The following is a 16,388-nucleotide window of genomic DNA, read 5'->3' on the forward strand; positions in this document are numbered from 1 at the left end:
TCCCTCCGCACAGGTCGAAGAGGAAGGGAGGGAGGAAGGGACGGGGGCGCGCCCTGGGCCCTCTGCACCGTGGCATCCCCAACTCTCCTCCCTCCGGCCCGCCCGGCCTGGCCACCCCCACCTCGGCCGCCTATCCCCGAGGCCCCCGTGGCCCCAGCTCAGTCGCCAGTCTCAGCACCGGCCCACCCAGTCCTTGGCCCCCTCCCTTGAGGCCATCCCGGCTCCGCAGACCCCGCCCGGCCGCCCTCCCACCTCCCCCCAACGCAGCCGCCAGCCCTGGCCCCGGAGTCCCGTTCGGCCCGCCCCCACCCTTCGGCCCCCGTAGACCTCGATCGGTCACCCCCATTCCCAACCCCACCCCCACCTCCGCCCTCCGAGACCCCGCCCCGCCCCCCAGGCCCGCGGGGGGCCCTCCCCTTTTGGGGTCTTGGCGGCCGGGGAGGGGCCGCGCCGCCCGCGTGCGTGGCAGGCAGGCTCCCCCGCCCCCTCCCCGGCGCCCGGCCTTCCTTCCCGGGAGGCGGGGTCGGCGCGCGCGGCGGAGGCAGGCCCCCTCCTCCTCCTCCCTCCTCCTCCTCCTCCTTCTCCTCCCTCCTCCCCGCCGGCCTCCTTCCTCGCTGCCCGCCGCCCGCCCGCCGCTCTCCCGGCCGCTCCGACGCCCGCCGCGCCGCGTGCCGCTCGCCAGCCCCGGGGGAGCCGCGCACGGTTCCCGGCCGCGCGTCCCGCTCCCCGCCCGCCCGCTCGCCGCCGCCGCGGCCCCGCCGCCCCGCCGCGCTCGCCATGCCCTCGGCCAAACAAAGGGGCTCCAAGGGCGGCCACGGCGCCGCGAGCCCCGCCGACAAGGGCGCCCACCCGTCGGGCGGCGCGGATGACGTGGCGAGGAAGCCGCCGCCGCAGCAGCCGCCGCCGCCCGCGCCGCACCCGCAGCAGCACCCGCCGCCGCCGCCCGGCCCGGCGCACGGCAAGGGCCACCGCGGCGGCAAGTCCGCCTCGTCCGCCCCCGCCGCCGCCGCCGCCGCCGCCGCCGCCGCCGCGTCCTCCGCGTCCTGCTCGCGCAGGCTCGGCCGGGCGCTCAACTGGCTCTTCTACCTCGTCCTGGTGGCCGCGGCCGCCTTCTCGGGCTGGTGCGTCCACCACGTCCTGGAGGAGGTGCAGGAGGTGCGGAGCAGCCACCGGGACCTGTGCCGCCAGCGGGACGAGCTCGGGCAGGGCTTGCAGGGCGTCGAGCAGAAGGTGGGTACCCCCGATCCCCGCCCCCACAGCAGCAGGACCCCTCGCCCTGCCCCAGGATCCGTGGCCCAAGCCGGCCCGGCCCCTCCTCCGGCCCCCGGGGCTCCCCGGGCGGCCCCCGGGCCCCCTGACCCCCTTTGTGAATGGCCGCGGAGGAATGGGCCCCGAGGGATGGACCGCCGCCGCCAGGGTGGGCCCAGGCCTGTCCCTGGTCATGAGCGGTGACCTGTGAGGAAGCAGGCAGGCTCGGGGGGACCCCATTCTTGTTGGATCAGGAACCGCTGAGTGGGCAGAACTTGTCTGGAGAGGAGGCTGCGCATCCCTGGAAGCCTCTGGCAAGGCCGCAGGTACCTCTGCGCTCCCAGTGGGGGCATCTGAGCCAGTGTTTCCTAGATCCGGAGCCTGGGGAAGGAAGACCTGGGAGTCTTATGCATTTGCGAAGTTCAAGGGAAATAAGAGCGTATCTGTGGGCCCCGTTGTCCTTGATTGGACCCAGGTGCCCAGGTGGGCCTTTGAGGCAGCAGCACGCTCTCCAGTTGGAGAGGAGAGGAAAGGGCCAAGTTCGTAGGTCATCATTGCCGGGAATAATGCCGCTCAAGTGGTGTTTAGGAGGCTTACTCACTTGTAATCTAATCCTCGCAGCAACCCTGGGATCCGGGTGGTGGGTCTGGCGGTTTTGACTGCATTTTTCAGACCAGAACACGGAGGGTCAGGGAGATGAAGTGAATGGATAAAGACCCCAGTTAGTGAGCGGCAGGCTGCGTGAGAGTGTCCAGTCCAGTGCCTACTTCAGGGTCTGCAAGGGGCCTATTTCAGATGTGTGGGTGGACCCAGATTTTTAGCACACAGTTGCTTAGCTCCCATCCTTCTCTGCGTGTTTTCCCACCCCAAGTGCTATAACCTCACATCTCATTCCTCCTCCGACCTCCACCAATGTCATTGCTCAATGAAAGTTGGTTGCCTGATTGAAAAAAAAAAAAAATCCCGCCAGCACTTCTGAGGCTGAAAACTGCTGCCTCCTTTTCCCAGCATGCCGCCTGGCCTGCCAAGTTCCTCTCCACTTTTGTGGAGTCTGCAGGACTGGGAATGTCCCCCCTCAGACAGGCAGAGCCACTGGGATGAGTCAGTCTGCTCAGTGCTGCAGGCCAGGGGAGGTGACTTTCTGAATCCAGTAGGCAGTGCTGCTTTGCCTATCCTGAGTGTGTTCAGTCATTCCTAAAAAAATAGAAAAGACAGGAATCATTTGTGAAGCTGCACGTAAAGTAGGTTTGTATCGGGAAAATGGGGAAATGTCCAGAAGAGAGAGGGCGTGGAGTTTTCCGGGGCCTGGATCCTGGTGGGCAGGGTAGGATCAGTGGAGATCTACCCTGTTTCCCCCAAAATAAGACAGTGTCTTATATTAATTTTTGCTCCCAAAGATGCGCTAGGTCTTATTTTCAGGGGATATCTTATTTTTCCACGAAGAAGAACACAGTACACATTTATTGTTAAATGAAAATAAGGGAAATTTATTACCTGTATACGGTACGGTAGTACGGTAGTTGTCAACACAAACCAGACAAACTGTGAATCCTACAAAAATTTATTCATTTATTCAAGGACAATCATGTCATCATCATCTTCTGGAACATCATCATAACAATCCAATTCCTGAATTTCCTGGTGAATTTCTTGTGACTCCATTTCTTTCAGAATCAGTGGACCAAATCTCTCATCTTTAGCCTAGGGGGGCCTTATTTTGGGGGGGATGCCTTATATTTCACTTAGAAGGAAACCTGTAGGTAGGTCTTATTTTCGGGGAAACACCGTAGTACCTGTTGAGAAAAGGCATGAAGGACACAGGCAGGGGACAATCTGGAGCATGTTTGAGGGGCAGCAGGTGGCTACCCTGCCAATAATAGAGTACTGGGAAGCTGTGAGAGGGGTGATTGAAATTGAGGCCCAAATGGGGGGGGGAGGCCATGGATCTAGGCTGAAGAAATTGGGCTTTCTTCTCTTCACTTCCTCCCTGCCCTTCTTATTCCCTCTTTTCTGGTTCCCACGCCTTCCCGTCACTGCTGTGTGGATTGCTTTCCTTTCTGGGGTTCGGTTTTCCCATCTGCACAGTGAGAGGAGGGGCCCATCTAGAATTTTTAAGAATCCACCCATCTGTAAAGTATTGAAATAGGGATCACTATTTAGTGACCTTTCTTTACTAATTTAGTAACTATTATTTAATGCATCGTATTTACTGTGCACTCATCTCTTTAACAGCAACCCCCAAGGGGTAAGTACAGTTGACCCTGAACTACGTGGGTTTGAACTTCATAGGTCCACTTATATGTGGATTTCTTAATATATACCTACTGTACTGTATGCTTTTCTTAATAACATTTTATTTTCTCATTTAACTTATTGTAAACATACAGTATATTACAAATAGAATGCAGGCAAATTATGTGTTAATTGACTATGTTAATGATAAAGCGTCTGGTCAACAGGCTATTAGTAGTTAGGTTTAGGGAGTCAAAAAGTGTATGTGGATTTTCGAGTCAAAAGGCAGGGGTGTTGGCACCACTAACTCCTACATTGCTCAAGGGTCAGCTGTACTGTGATCCCCCTCAGAAAAGTGAGACACAAGTGACTTTGCATAGCTACATAGCTAGTAAATGGCAGGGCTAGGGTTCAAACCACAGTTGTCTCCCAGGCACTTTATTCATTTATTTATTAATATAATTTCTATTGATTATTTTCAGAGGCAGTGAGAGAGTTAGAAACATCGATGAGAGAGAACACTTTGATCAGCTGCCTCTTACACACTCCCCACTGGAGATGTGCCGTATCCAAGGTACATGCCCTTGACCAGAATCGAACCTGGGACCTTTCCATCCACAGGCCGACGCTCTATCCACTGAGCCAAACTGGTTTTGGCCCCAGGCACTTAAAAAAAAAAAAATATATATATATATATATATATATATATGTACATATCTATATATATACATATATAATTATAAGTATATATTTTATTGATTTCAGAGAGGAAGGGAGAGGGAGAGAGAGAAACATCAGTGATGGGAAGGAATCATTGATTGGCTGCCTCCTGCATACCCCCTACTGGGGATCGAGCCCGACTCCCAGGCATGTGCCCTTGTATGGAACCAACCCAAGCCCTTTCAGTCCATAGGCCGGTGCTCTATCCATTGAGCCAAACCAGCTAGGGCTAGAACACTTATAAAAAAAAAAATACATTTTTATTGAATTCAGAGAGGAAGGAAGAGGGAGAGAGAGAAACATCAATGATGAGAGAGAATCATTGATCAGCTGCCCCCTGCACACCCCACCATGGGGATCGAGCCCTCCACCCAGGCCTGTGCCCTGACCAGGAATAGTACCATGACCTCCTGGTTCATATGTCGAATCTCAACCACTGAGCCATGCTGGCTGGGTATCCCAGAACACTCTTAACCACTCATCCGTCCATTTTGTTATCTTTCCTGTGCCTTGCCTGGTATGCAGCAGTGCTCAATTTATGCTTACTCCGTTGACTTGTAACTCAGAACACGCCCAGAACAGTATTAGGATTTGCCACAGTATGTGGTCCCTTCTGAGTGCAACTCTGGGTGGACAGTAAGTACCGTATTTTTCGGACCATAAGATGCACCAGTTTTTAGAGAAGGGAAATGAAGAAAAAAAGATTCTGAAACAAATAGTGTCCTAAAATATTTTATGTGCATTAAAACCCAACATCACAGTCATAAACACATGTAATCAACCCTGTAAAGTAAACAGCAGCATTTAGAACCATTTTAGAGCCGGGCAAGCACACAGAGACCACACAGAGCCGGGCAAGTAAAAAACTTTTTTTTTAAAGTATATGTGTAGGCTATATTTGGACCATAAGACGCAGGGACTTTTCCCCCCCACTTCTGGGTGGAAAAAATGCGTCTTATTGTCCAAAAAATACGGTAAGTTATTTTGGATTGAGTAGTGGGTCCTCTGACAACCTAAGTTTGAAACCTTAAAACTCGATATCAGGCTTGGTTAGGGCTGAGGTTTGGATCTCAGCAAGGACATATATTGACAGTGTTATTATTCATAATTGTGTTCACTATTATTATTCATAGTATTATACCTACAGTGTGTTTTTTATAATTAGTATTCACATATTAACACCGGGCATTCTTTTAAGTGCTTCCCAGCCACCCCCTGAGGCATGTGTCATTTATTAGTTCACAGAGGGGCCAGCTGAGCCTAGAGCGGTTGTTACTGGTTCAGGGTCACACACAGACCTGAGCAGTGGAGCTGAAGGTCCTGGGGTGCCCTGGCAGATCCAGCGTGTCCTGAAGTGGTCGAAGGAGTCAGCTTAGGCCTAGCGGGTGGGGGCGGTTTAATGAGACCACTTGTTGTTTGTAGAAGAGTGAGCTCTCTGGTCATACTTCTTTGTTTTCCCATTTTGACCAGGAGTCGGCTTCAGGGTTAGGCAGCGCCTCCAGGCACTCGGTGCACTTGAACACACCTCTGCCCAAGCATACTGTGTAGAGGAGCTTCGCCTCTGAAGTCCCACCTTCAGGGATGTTGATCCTTAGCTCTACCTCTTCTATGGCTCCTCACTTGTAAAATGATCAATGTGAGCCACCAACTCATGAGATTATTATGAAGATGGGATGAGATGATATATCTTTGTATATAGTAATGAGTGACAGTCACCACTATCCTCCTTCCCCAGGCTGTGAGCTACTTGAGGTCAGGGATCCTGTCTTAGCTGTTATTTTATCTTTGACATCTTGTCCGGTACCCATCACTTGAGGAACAGATGCATCCATTGCATATCTATCTATCTATCTTTCTATCCATCTACCTACCTACCTACCTACCTACCGTGTTTCCCCGAAAATAAGACGTCCTCCGAAAATAAGACCTAGCGCATGAAAAGATAAGACATCCCCTGAAAATAAGACCTAGCGCAACTTTGGGAGAAAAAATTAATATAAGACGCTGCCTTATTTTCGGGGAAACAGGGTATCTATCTATATCTAAAGGCTAATATCCATCTGGGTAATGATGTCATGTAGTAATGTCTGGCTTCCTCTCCCTAGTGGTGACTAGCCTCTTTGCAGTTTCTTCAGCCCAGGAACACAACTTGCTTTATAGCCAGGTGGAAACATTTCACACTTTAACCAAATGTCTGTGAAGCCTTTTCCCGTGCCTCATCTCATTTGATCCTCACAGAAGTCCTGGAGTAGGTAGATAGGAGACTCAGTGGAATCCCGTTTTCTTTTTATTAACCGGAAAATGGAAATGTAGAACGTCAAGAAACTTAACCTGATTGAAAGAAGTAAGAAATGGTGGACCTTGAAAATGACTTCAGGTTTTCTCACTGTGCAGAATATAATAAAACACTCCTGCAGGTGAATATTTTACCCTTTGTTCTCCCTGGGTGACCTACGATAATAATCTGCTTCATGCTGATATTTACTGCTGAGTTGCTGACAGTTACTTGAAAGAGAGGGGATGCTTCGCTGGGCTGGAAAAAGTTTAGCTCCATCAGAAAGCAGGTCTAATTAAGCAAGTTTATTCATCTATAAAAGGCTAAGTTGCATGAGCAATACATATAAAACTCTCGCTGGCGCCAATCGCACACATGTTGTTTCCATCTGTCATTGTCGATTGTGAATTTGGTTGACACTTCAACCAAATAGAGAAAGGGCAAATAGCAATATTAAACTATTCTAATTAATTTCCTTTCAATGTGCACGGATTTGTGCACTGGGCCACTAGTTAATTATAATAAGGATTTTTGCATGTAAAAAGAACAACCAATAGCATCAGTACCCCGATTGGGGGGCGGGGCAGGGAGGGCATACTTTCTATGTTCTTTCTATAATGTTGAGGGTTGGTTTGTTTGATCTCATTCATAATTTCTGATATAGTCCCCTTCCTAGCCATTTGTAAAGAGCCAGCCCAGAGTGACATTCAGGGAAATGGACCAGCTTGGTCCTCATTAGATTTTGCTCTGTTAATTCATTTATCCTTTGATTCATTCAGAAAACATTGGCGAACACGTGCATGTGTCGCAGGTACTGCTCTCACATCTCTATTCTGAGGGCTATGCTTAGAACGGGCAAGTACTGTGATTACATAACCTAGTTTTAGAGGTGAGTTCTCTCCACTGTCCTTAATGATTCAGGTTATATTTGGTTGGGCAGGAGAATTGTTTAATATCCTAGAGTCCCTGAGAACCTTAGTCTAATTTATCTTAAAATCACAGACCGGTAGAAGCCAGAAGGGACATGAGAAACCTGTTTGTTAATAGACAAGGAGCTTGGGACTTGGGGAGGCGAGTGTGACTTATTTGTGCCCACAGAGCCTATTACTGGTGGGACTGGAACGAGGGCCCAGGTGTCCTGTTCCCATGCCTGTAGCGTTCTCCCTTTGGCATTGGGCTCAGGGTGGTCTAGGAATCTCCAGGCTTCTGAGCTGCTTCAAAAGAAAGATTAAACAACAACGAAGATGCCGCTTACCAATCGTTGGTCATACGCTATGTGTTAGGCACAGTCGAAGCCCTTTACATAGGTTAATTCACAAGACAATCCTGAACCAGGTACTATTTTTGTCTCCATCCTGCAGCTGAGGAAACCAAGGTCACGCACAGGTCCTCAGTGGGGGGACGGAAGGTCCTGGGGTGCCCTGACCCCAGGTTAAGTTACTTGCCCACGAGCACCCAGGAGGTGTCCAAGCTGGGCTATGAACATAGGCAGTCTGGTTCTGGAGCCCACACTGTTTTATTTTTTAACCTCTAATCACGGGAATGTTGAAGCATAAACAAAAGAAGAGATCGATATAATGAATCCCAATTTCAGTAATTATCATTTTTTTCCCTATTGTTTCATTCTATTGCCACCCCTTCTCCACGCAGTTTGATGCTGAAGCACTCTACTCCACTGGCCTGTTGGGTACCCACCTGGTTTCTGTTGGTTCCCAGTTTCAGAAAACGGCCCAGGTCTTCTGAATGGTTACAGCCTGGGCAGAGGAGCCGGCCTGCCCTTACCCAGGAGGTTCAGCAGCACAAGTGGGTGCAGAGCTTCAGAAAACAGTGCCAGCTGGTTCTAGGCCCTCTGAAGGGCCCGTGTTACCCTCACAGACTCGGGGATAGTGAACTAGGAACTACCGTGTTTCCCCGAAAATAAGACAGTGTCTTATATTAATTTTTTCTCCCAAAGTTGCGCTAGGTCTTATTTTCGGAGGATGTCTTATTTTCGGTACCGGGTTTCCCCGAAAATAAGACATCCTCTGAAAATAAGACCTACTTACAGGTTTCCTCCTCCGAAATGAAATATAAGGCATTCCCCCGAAAATAAGGCCCCCGCAGGCTAAACATGATTTGGTCCACTGATTCTGAAAGAAATGGAGTCACAAGAAATTCACCAGGAAATTCAGGAATTGGATTGTTATGATGATGTTCCAGAAGATGATGACATGATTGTCATTGAATAAATGAGTAAATTCTCGATATTGGAGGATTCACGGTTTGTCTGGTTTGTGTTGACAACTACCGTACTGCCGTACCGTATACAGGTAATAAATTTCCTTTATTTTCATTTAACAATAAATGTGTACCGTATTCTTCTTCGTGGAAAAATAAGACATCCCCTGAAAATAAGACGTAGCGCATCTTTGGGAGCAAAAATTAATATAAGACACTGTCTTATTTTCGGGGAAACGGTTATTATGAAGTTAATTTCCCCCAAACAAACAAACAAACATAAATAAATAAATAAAGTTAATCCCTGACTGACCCACCCAAAGTATTTTTAGGATTTATTTCTAACAGATAAGAGCTTCTCTTTTTTTCCTCGTTTCTTTCGACAAAACACAGTCTATTATGCCTAACAAAGTTAACAAGTATTCTTTATTATCTTCTGATACCCAGTTCGTAATAAGATTTCCTCGATTCTCTAAGAAATGTCTCTTTTGCAGTTGGTTTGTTTGAATCAGGATCCATTTACGTCGGCACATTACATTTGATTGATAAGTCTTTACATTTCTTTTAACCTACAATTGTCTGCTGTCTTTCTCCCTTTTAAGATGCCATTTAAAATGCCACTGCCTTGTTGGAGATCCTGGTTATTTGTCCTGTGGAATTTTCCACTTTGTGGATTTGGCTGATTGCTTCCTCCTGGCATATATTTCTCACTAGTGTGTCTTTTTGTGAATTGGTGACTAACCAATTCACAAAAAAGTAGAGACTTGGTAGATTCAGGCTCTTTTTCCCGTTGTATGTGTGTAAGGAAGCATTCTGTGTTAAAGCCCGGGCCATTAATCATCCTCTGTCAGCCTCTCAGTACATTAAGCCAGCTCCCTGGGGTAGTTCCGAGGTCAGACCTTGTTTAGGGTAGAATTTACTTAAAATGGACGTGTAATGGCAAACGGGATCATAACGTGTTCGCAGAGCCAGAGAATGCTAAAGGGTCACCTGGCCCACGGCTCACGTTTTGCAGGTAAGGACCTTGACTTGCGCAGGGCCACTCAGCTAAAAGCGGTGACAGACCCGGGCCCTTGTCTCTTGCCTCCCAGCCCAGTGTCTCCCACGTGACTCAGCTGTTTTTCCATGAAAAGTTGTGAGACTCTTTCTCTTGCAAAAGCTAGGAGCTTGGCTCAAAGAGCAGTGGGTGGGGAGAGATTCCTTCAGGTAGAGCTGCATCCGGGATTCCAGATTGTATCTTCAGACCTTGATCTTGCTGTCGTGTTTCTCACTTCTGCTTCCCTCTGTGCCTGCTTGGTCCTTAGACCCGCATTCTTCCCATGCTGGTCTGTGTAGTTCTGCTCTAGGCTCTCTCCTTCTGTAGCTGGCAGTCTCCAGGAGAAAGTGGCTTTCCTTCTGAGTGGGTTTAAAGGAAGTTCTGGAATTGATTTGTTGGCCTGCTTTAGGCCATATGCCCATTGCTTGGCTAATCACTGTGGCTCCAATTTGGGGGGAAGGTGGATGGAGAGTGCTGATTGGCTAAGCCTGTGTTAGAGACCATCCCTGGAGCACTTGGGGGGCCCCTTAGGTTGGTCCCCCAAACCCCACAGATTGTATGTGAAAGGATGGTTCTCCAAAGGAAAATTTGGGTGCCATTCTAAAAGAGGAGAGACTCGGAGGCTGGGCAGACAAAAAGAAATGAGTTGTGTAGCATAACACGCATCAGCTCTCCTTAGCAGTTAACATCTGGACTTTGGTTACAGGTGCAGTCTCTGCAAACCACCCTGGGGACTTTCGAGTCCTTCCTGAGAACCTTCCAGCATAAGCAAGAGCTCGCGGAGAAAGTCATGAAGCAAGGGGAGAGCGAGATCAACCGGATCAGCGAGGTTCTGCAGAAGCTCCAGAACGAGATCCTCAAGGACCTCTCGGACGGCATCCACGTGGTGAAGGATGCCCGGGAGCGGGACTTCACGTCCCTCGAGAACACGGTGGAGGAGAGGCTGACGGAGCTCACCAAGTCCATCAACGACAACATCGCCATCTTCACCGAGGTCCAGAAGAGGAGCCAGAAGGAGATCAACGACGTGAAGGCGAAGGTGGCCTCTCTGGAGCACTCGGAGGGGGACGAGCAGGAGCTGAAGGCCCTGAAGGAGGTCGTGAAGGACATCCAGGCCTCCCTGAAGTCCAAAGAGAAGGACCTGGAGGCCCTGAGAAGCACCCTGCAGACCATGGAGTCGGACGTCTACACCGAGGTCAAAGAGCTGGTGAGCCTCAAGCAGGAGCAGCAGAAGTTCAAGGAGGCGGCCGACTCGGAGCACCTGACGCTGCAGGCCCTCACGGAGAAGGTCCTCCAGGCGGAGGAGGCCACCTCCCGCCTCCCCGAGGAGGTCCGGAGGCTCGCGGAGGAGCTGGGCCAGCTGAAGGCCCGGTCCCTGGAGCCGGAGGAAGATGGGCATTTCAAACACTCGGACGCCCTCGACGCGCTCCAGAGGAAGAGCCAGGGCTTGGACGCCCGGCTGCAGACAGTGGAGGACGGAGTCCAGGCCGTGCAGACGACCGCGGCGAGGCAGAGCGAGAGCCTGGAGACCCTGCTGGCCAGGAGCGAGGCGTGCGAGCAGCGCCTGGCCGCCCTGCAGCAGCGCCTGGACGGCAGGGACTCCGCGGAGGACACGGACAGGGGCGGCCTGGCCAGCACCGTGCGGAGCCTCGGGGAGGCCCAGCTCTCGCTCTACAGCGACGTGGAGGAGCTGAAGAGGAGCCTGGGCGAGCTCCCCAGCACCGTGGACGCGCTCCACAAGGTCCAGGAGCAGGTGCACACGCTGCTGGGCCAGGACCAGGCCCCCGCGGGCCGCCTGCCGCCAGAGGACCTGCTGGACAGACTGTCCTCCCTGGACCACCTCAAGTCCTCCGTCAGCCAAGTGGAGCAGGACTTGAAGATGCTCAGGACTGCCGTGGACAGCTTGGTGGCCTACTCGGTGAAGATCGAGACCAACGAGAACAACCTGGAATCGGCCAAGGGTCTCCTCGACGACCTGAGGCACGACCTGGACCGGTTGTTTGTGCAAGTCGAAAAGATTCACGAAAAGGTCTAAACGGATTGTCTTCGCAGGGTGCGGTTGAAAGTCCCAATTTCTCACGACCAAAAAAAAAAAAAAAAAGGAAAAAAGTGTTATTTTTCTCCCGTGCGCCCCTCCCCCTCTCGTTCTGGTCCCCTCCGAAAGGGCAGAGGACCCCACTTGGAGCACCACAGCATTTTGTATTTCCGTGCGCGGTTAATTTATTTACGGTCCTTACCACACACCACTGGTTTCTCAGGCGTTCAGCTTCTGCTTGGCTTCCTGAGGGCAGCAGGGATGTCTCTGGTGTCAGAGAGCAGGTATGGTTTCCCTGAGGATGATCCAGCAGATGGACGCCAACCTCACAAAAGCCTGCCTGGCTGGCAGATCGGAAGCAGAAAAAAGTGGGGGAAGGGGCATTTTTTCTCTCTGATTGTCTTTAAGGAAAATTCATTTTACTTTTTTTTTTTTTTTTTTTAATCCAGAAGAAGGAAGTGTTCGGAGATGTCACTCATTTTTTGTCTTCCACTTGAAACTGGTTAAAACTCAGAAATGCCAGCTCCGAATCGGGAGGGGGAGGGCCCCTCGTTTTTCAGACGAGAAGCAGCGGGTAGGGACTGTGGCCTCCCCTGCTGAGGGTGTCCTTTTCCTCTCCCTGTCCTCTCCCGGGTCCTCTCCCCGTCTCAAAGGTAACTATGCAAAGAATCCAGACGGTTCTGAATGAATGTGAAGGCACAATGCCCCACAGAGTCCCCTGTGGCCGACCTGTGCCGCCTCTTGGTGGGGACCCCCCAAAATGCACAGGTTTATAATCCCTGCAAGGGGAGTCCTTGGATTCTTTCAGGAAATGTGTAAGGGGGGCTGCCCACAAAGGCCTGGGCTGCCCCCCCGGAGGGAGTGGAGGCCTCGTCTTTTTATTTCACCCCAGGGTCCGGGGAGGGTCAAGTGAGGAGCGCTTCTGTAGTTGTTTGCTGTTTCCCTCCCCTTCGGGCTGTGCTGTTCTTTAATGGCTGTCTTGCCTTTCAAAAAAAAAGAGGAAAAAAGAAAACGATAAAAAAAGGTTTGTTTAGTTTACTGTGAAATGGACTGTATGGCTTATTTACAGTATTTTTAATTCTTAATAAACACTTGAGCTTTGTTACTTTTCCAGAGTGGTTGCTTTCAGAGAATTTAGTAATTACGATGTTTTTTTTTACTAATGTGCAGTATTAGAGGATTAGAAAGGTAAAGTTTTCAGTTTTCAGACTCTTTTTTTTCAATTCTGAAATCAGGATGGCCTCACTTTTAGGCCTGGAACTTTCCATTGGCGTGGCTCTTGTTATTTGAATTTTCCAGACGCTTTAAAAATCCCGGGCCCTCAGGGGTTTGGGAGGGAGGGGGTGTAAAGAGGGCTGGTGGTGGGATTTTAAAGGCACCCCGCCGATTCTAATGTGCAGCCGGTATGAGAACCAGGGTCTCAGACCATCTGGCAACCTCTGACCCCCAGTACAAACCTGGGCATGTTGCCTTTACTTCCCAGGTTGCCTCTACCTCCTAGCTGACAAAGGGGTTTGTGAGTGCCTGTGTGCTAGCATCGTGCTAAAAGCGCTCCATAGGCCTCTATTTCTGCTAATACTTCCAGAGGTGGGCGTTATCATTTTCCACTTAACAGAGGGCATCAGGCTGAAAAGCAACATGCAAGATCATTAGCAAGAAAATGGCAGGGTTAAGATTTGAATCCAGCCCCTCTAAGTCATGACAACATCCTTCACTTAACACCAGTGCACTGGTCCCGGCTCAGAGCCTGAAGCAGCAGGAGCTCCTCTCCCTGCCCCGCCCCCAATCCCTTACCACAGGGGCCAGAGATGGGCCAGGACCTGAGTGCATATGTCGTTTCTCTGAGCTTCCGTCTGTCAATCATTCTAGGTGCCAGAGGCATCATCCCTGAGGCCTCACGCCTCTTAGCATGATGTTCCCAAAGTAGTTTGCCTATCAGGACTGGCCCTCTCTAGGTGTGAGAAGTCATTTGCATTCTTATTTTTATTTTTAATTTTATTATGCTATAACATAATTGTCCTCATTCCCCCATTCCCATCCCAAACCCCTCCCCACATATGTCCCCGCCTGCCTGTTGTCCATGGCCACTGGCTAGGCCCATATGCACGCACACAAGTCCTTTGGTTGATCTCTTCCCTTACCCCCACCCTCCCCTACCTTTCCCCTGAGGTTTGAGAGTCTGATCGCTGCTTCTCTGTCTCTGGGTCTGTTTTTGTTCATCATTTGATGTTCATTATTTCCTCTAGATGTGTGAGATCATGTGATCCAAGAAATACCCTTGTAAGAACCTAAATTGAGACAAACCATAATGGTTATGCTGAGAGGCAAATCAATCAGTTCCTTTTGGGGTCAACAGTTCTTTTGAGTCCCAATTTCAATGTCAAATAGTTCCTTATGTGTACATGTCAGCCATGATATTTCAGATCTGGTGCTGACGATGCCTCGCCGTACCAGCAGACAGCAGCTCCATTCTTATTTTATTATTTTTAAAAATATATTTCATTGATTTTTTACAGAGAGGAAAGGAGAGAGATAGTTAGAAACATCGATGAGAGAGAATCATCTATCAGCTGCCTCTTGCACACCCCCTACTGGGGATGTGCCCACAACCAAAGTACATGCCCTTGACCGGAATCGAACCTGGGAACTTTCAGTCCGCAGGCCGACACTCTATCCACTGAGCCAAACCGGTTTCGGCTCCATTCTTATTTTAAAGTCTAAGAGTTGATAAGTATATGCTGTAACAACTAGTCTTGCCCTCATTTGGGGAGGGGGTGAGCAAAATAAACGATGCTCCCGAGAAAGTTAAATTGAGTTCTTTCTCAGGTTGGTTGGTTACATTAGGCACATTCTTGCTCTTCCATCATGTCTGTAGTCTATAATCCTAGACTTAAGTAGTTTAATAGATTGCTATTTAATATAGTAGAAAATACCTACAAGGGTCAGAGAAGTGAATATTCAAGTGATGAAAATAAAAGGGATGCATTATGAATTTACATATTCCTGATGGGAGGGCAATTGGAGCTCCATCTTACCCCAAATACTAATCACAGTTCAGTCTCGTTCATGTGTCTGCTCATTCAGCAAACTTTTATTGAGCCCATGCCAGATGTTTGCTAGGCATCAATGAATGTAAGATGTGTGTGACAGGCTCCTTGTCTTCCAGGGGCCTACATTCCAGTGGGGGTGACAGTAGTCATATGGAATGACAGGTGCCTTAGCCAGGGGCAATGGGGCACAGAGGAGGGAGTGGTCAGTTCTGCGAGGGCTGGGCTGGGGGTGATTAGAACTGGTTGCAAAGGGCTGAGGATGTCTCTTGGAATGCCTCCATGAGTGATGGGAACCTTCAGGAAACACGGTTGCCCTGCTGTGTGTGTGTGTGTGTGTGTGTGTGTGTGTGTGTGTGTGTGAATCCTCATCAAGGATATTTTTCCATTGATTTTTAGAGGGAAAGAGAGAAATATTGATGTGAGAGAAATCAATTGGTTGCCTCCTACATGAGCCCTGATCAGGGTTCAGGCCAGAGAGGAGCCTGCAACTGAGGTATGTGCTCTTGACTGGAATCAAACCCAGGACCCTTCAGTCTGCAGGCCAACACTCATCTATCCACTGAGCCAAAGCAGCTAGGGCTGCCCTGCTTTTTGAACAGGGAATGTGCACAAACAATTGAAGATGCTGATTAAATTGCAGGTGATCCAGCATCAGAGGCTGCAGTGAAATTTCCCAGGTGAGAGTACCAGTACACTTGGGAGAAGACAGCTCGACCACTGCCCCTGTCAGAATGGAGATGATGGTGGTGGTGATACCTCACAGGGTGGTTGTGAGGTTTGAATGAGGTCATGGGTGGTCAGGGTTTAGTTTAGCACAACATCGGGCATGGAGTTAAGAACTCCAGGCTGGTCCATGTGCAGCCATACCAGAGGTAATCGTATTTCAACCCAATGTGCTGCTTGGTAGAGATCTGTATCCCTGGGTCACCGGAGTGCCTCCCTTGGGACCTCTAGACCTCATCTCAGCCCAGCAGCTGACAAGTTAACACCTAGGCACAGCGAGGGCCTGCAGGACCCTGTGCCGCCCCATGGCCAGCATTCATCCTAACGCATGGGCACCCATGCTTTACCAGTGGTGAAATGCTTTGCAATCACCCCATGTCTTCCTCAAAGCATGCCTCTGAGATACGGATCTGTTTTTCTAATAATGTCTGGCCACACACCACCAGACCTCTCACAGGTCTAAACTAAAGGCAGCATTTCCTCCCAGAGTAAGTGAAACCACTGCCCCCTTCACTCCTTAGGCCAAAAGCTCAGGAGTCACCCCCCTCTCTGCTTCTCTGTTTTCCTGCCTCTCCACACTCCCCATATCACACACCCCGTCCCCTGCCAAGGGAAGTCCTGACACAGCCACGCCATCCCGCATCCCAGAGCATTCTCTCCATCGGCATGGTCCAGCTGGGAGGAGACCAGCAATAAGTATGATCTAAACGTGCCAATTACAGTATATGTCGTTAGGTGCAGGTATATTCCCTTGTCTCTATCTTGCCTGCCATTCAGAGAGTGGTCTTCCTCAAAGGAGATCTGCCGGTGTCCCCCATTAAATCCTTCGGTGTCCCCCTTTGACCTCAGGGG

At 50.2% G+C, this 16,388-nt stretch overlaps 1 protein-coding gene across 1 annotated transcript; it reads left to right on the forward strand.

Annotated features, from left to right (window-relative positions):
- The first annotated feature begins 634 nt into the window (after positions 1–634).
- Positions 635–12,868, forward strand: CKAP4 (cytoskeleton associated protein 4). Its single transcript, XM_036456954.2, has 2 exons — positions 635–1,230; positions 10,435–12,868. Exons 1-2 carry the CDS (start codon positions 778–780, stop codon positions 11,761–11,763), a joined length of 1,782 nt encoding a protein of 593 aa, XP_036312847.1. The 5' UTR covers positions 635–777; the 3' UTR covers positions 11,764–12,868.
- Positions 12,869–16,388: the final 3,520 nt, after the last annotated feature.

Source organism: Pipistrellus kuhlii, unplaced genomic scaffold (assembly GCF_014108245.1).
Source record: "Pipistrellus kuhlii isolate mPipKuh1 unplaced genomic scaffold, mPipKuh1.p scaffold_m20_p_3, whole genome shotgun sequence".
In the NCBI taxonomy this organism is placed as follows: Eukaryota; Metazoa; Chordata; class Mammalia; order Chiroptera; family Vespertilionidae; genus Pipistrellus; species Pipistrellus kuhlii.

Coding starts and splice junctions, on each gene's coding strand:
- CKAP4 (XM_036456954.2), top strand. CDS start 778: ATGCCCTCGGCCAAACAAAGGGGCTCCAAGGGCGGCCACGGCGCCGCG. Junction 1,231..10,434: donor TGCAGGGCGTCGAGCAGAAG/GTGGGTACCCCC, acceptor CTTTGGTTACAG/GTGCAGTCTCTGCAAACCAC.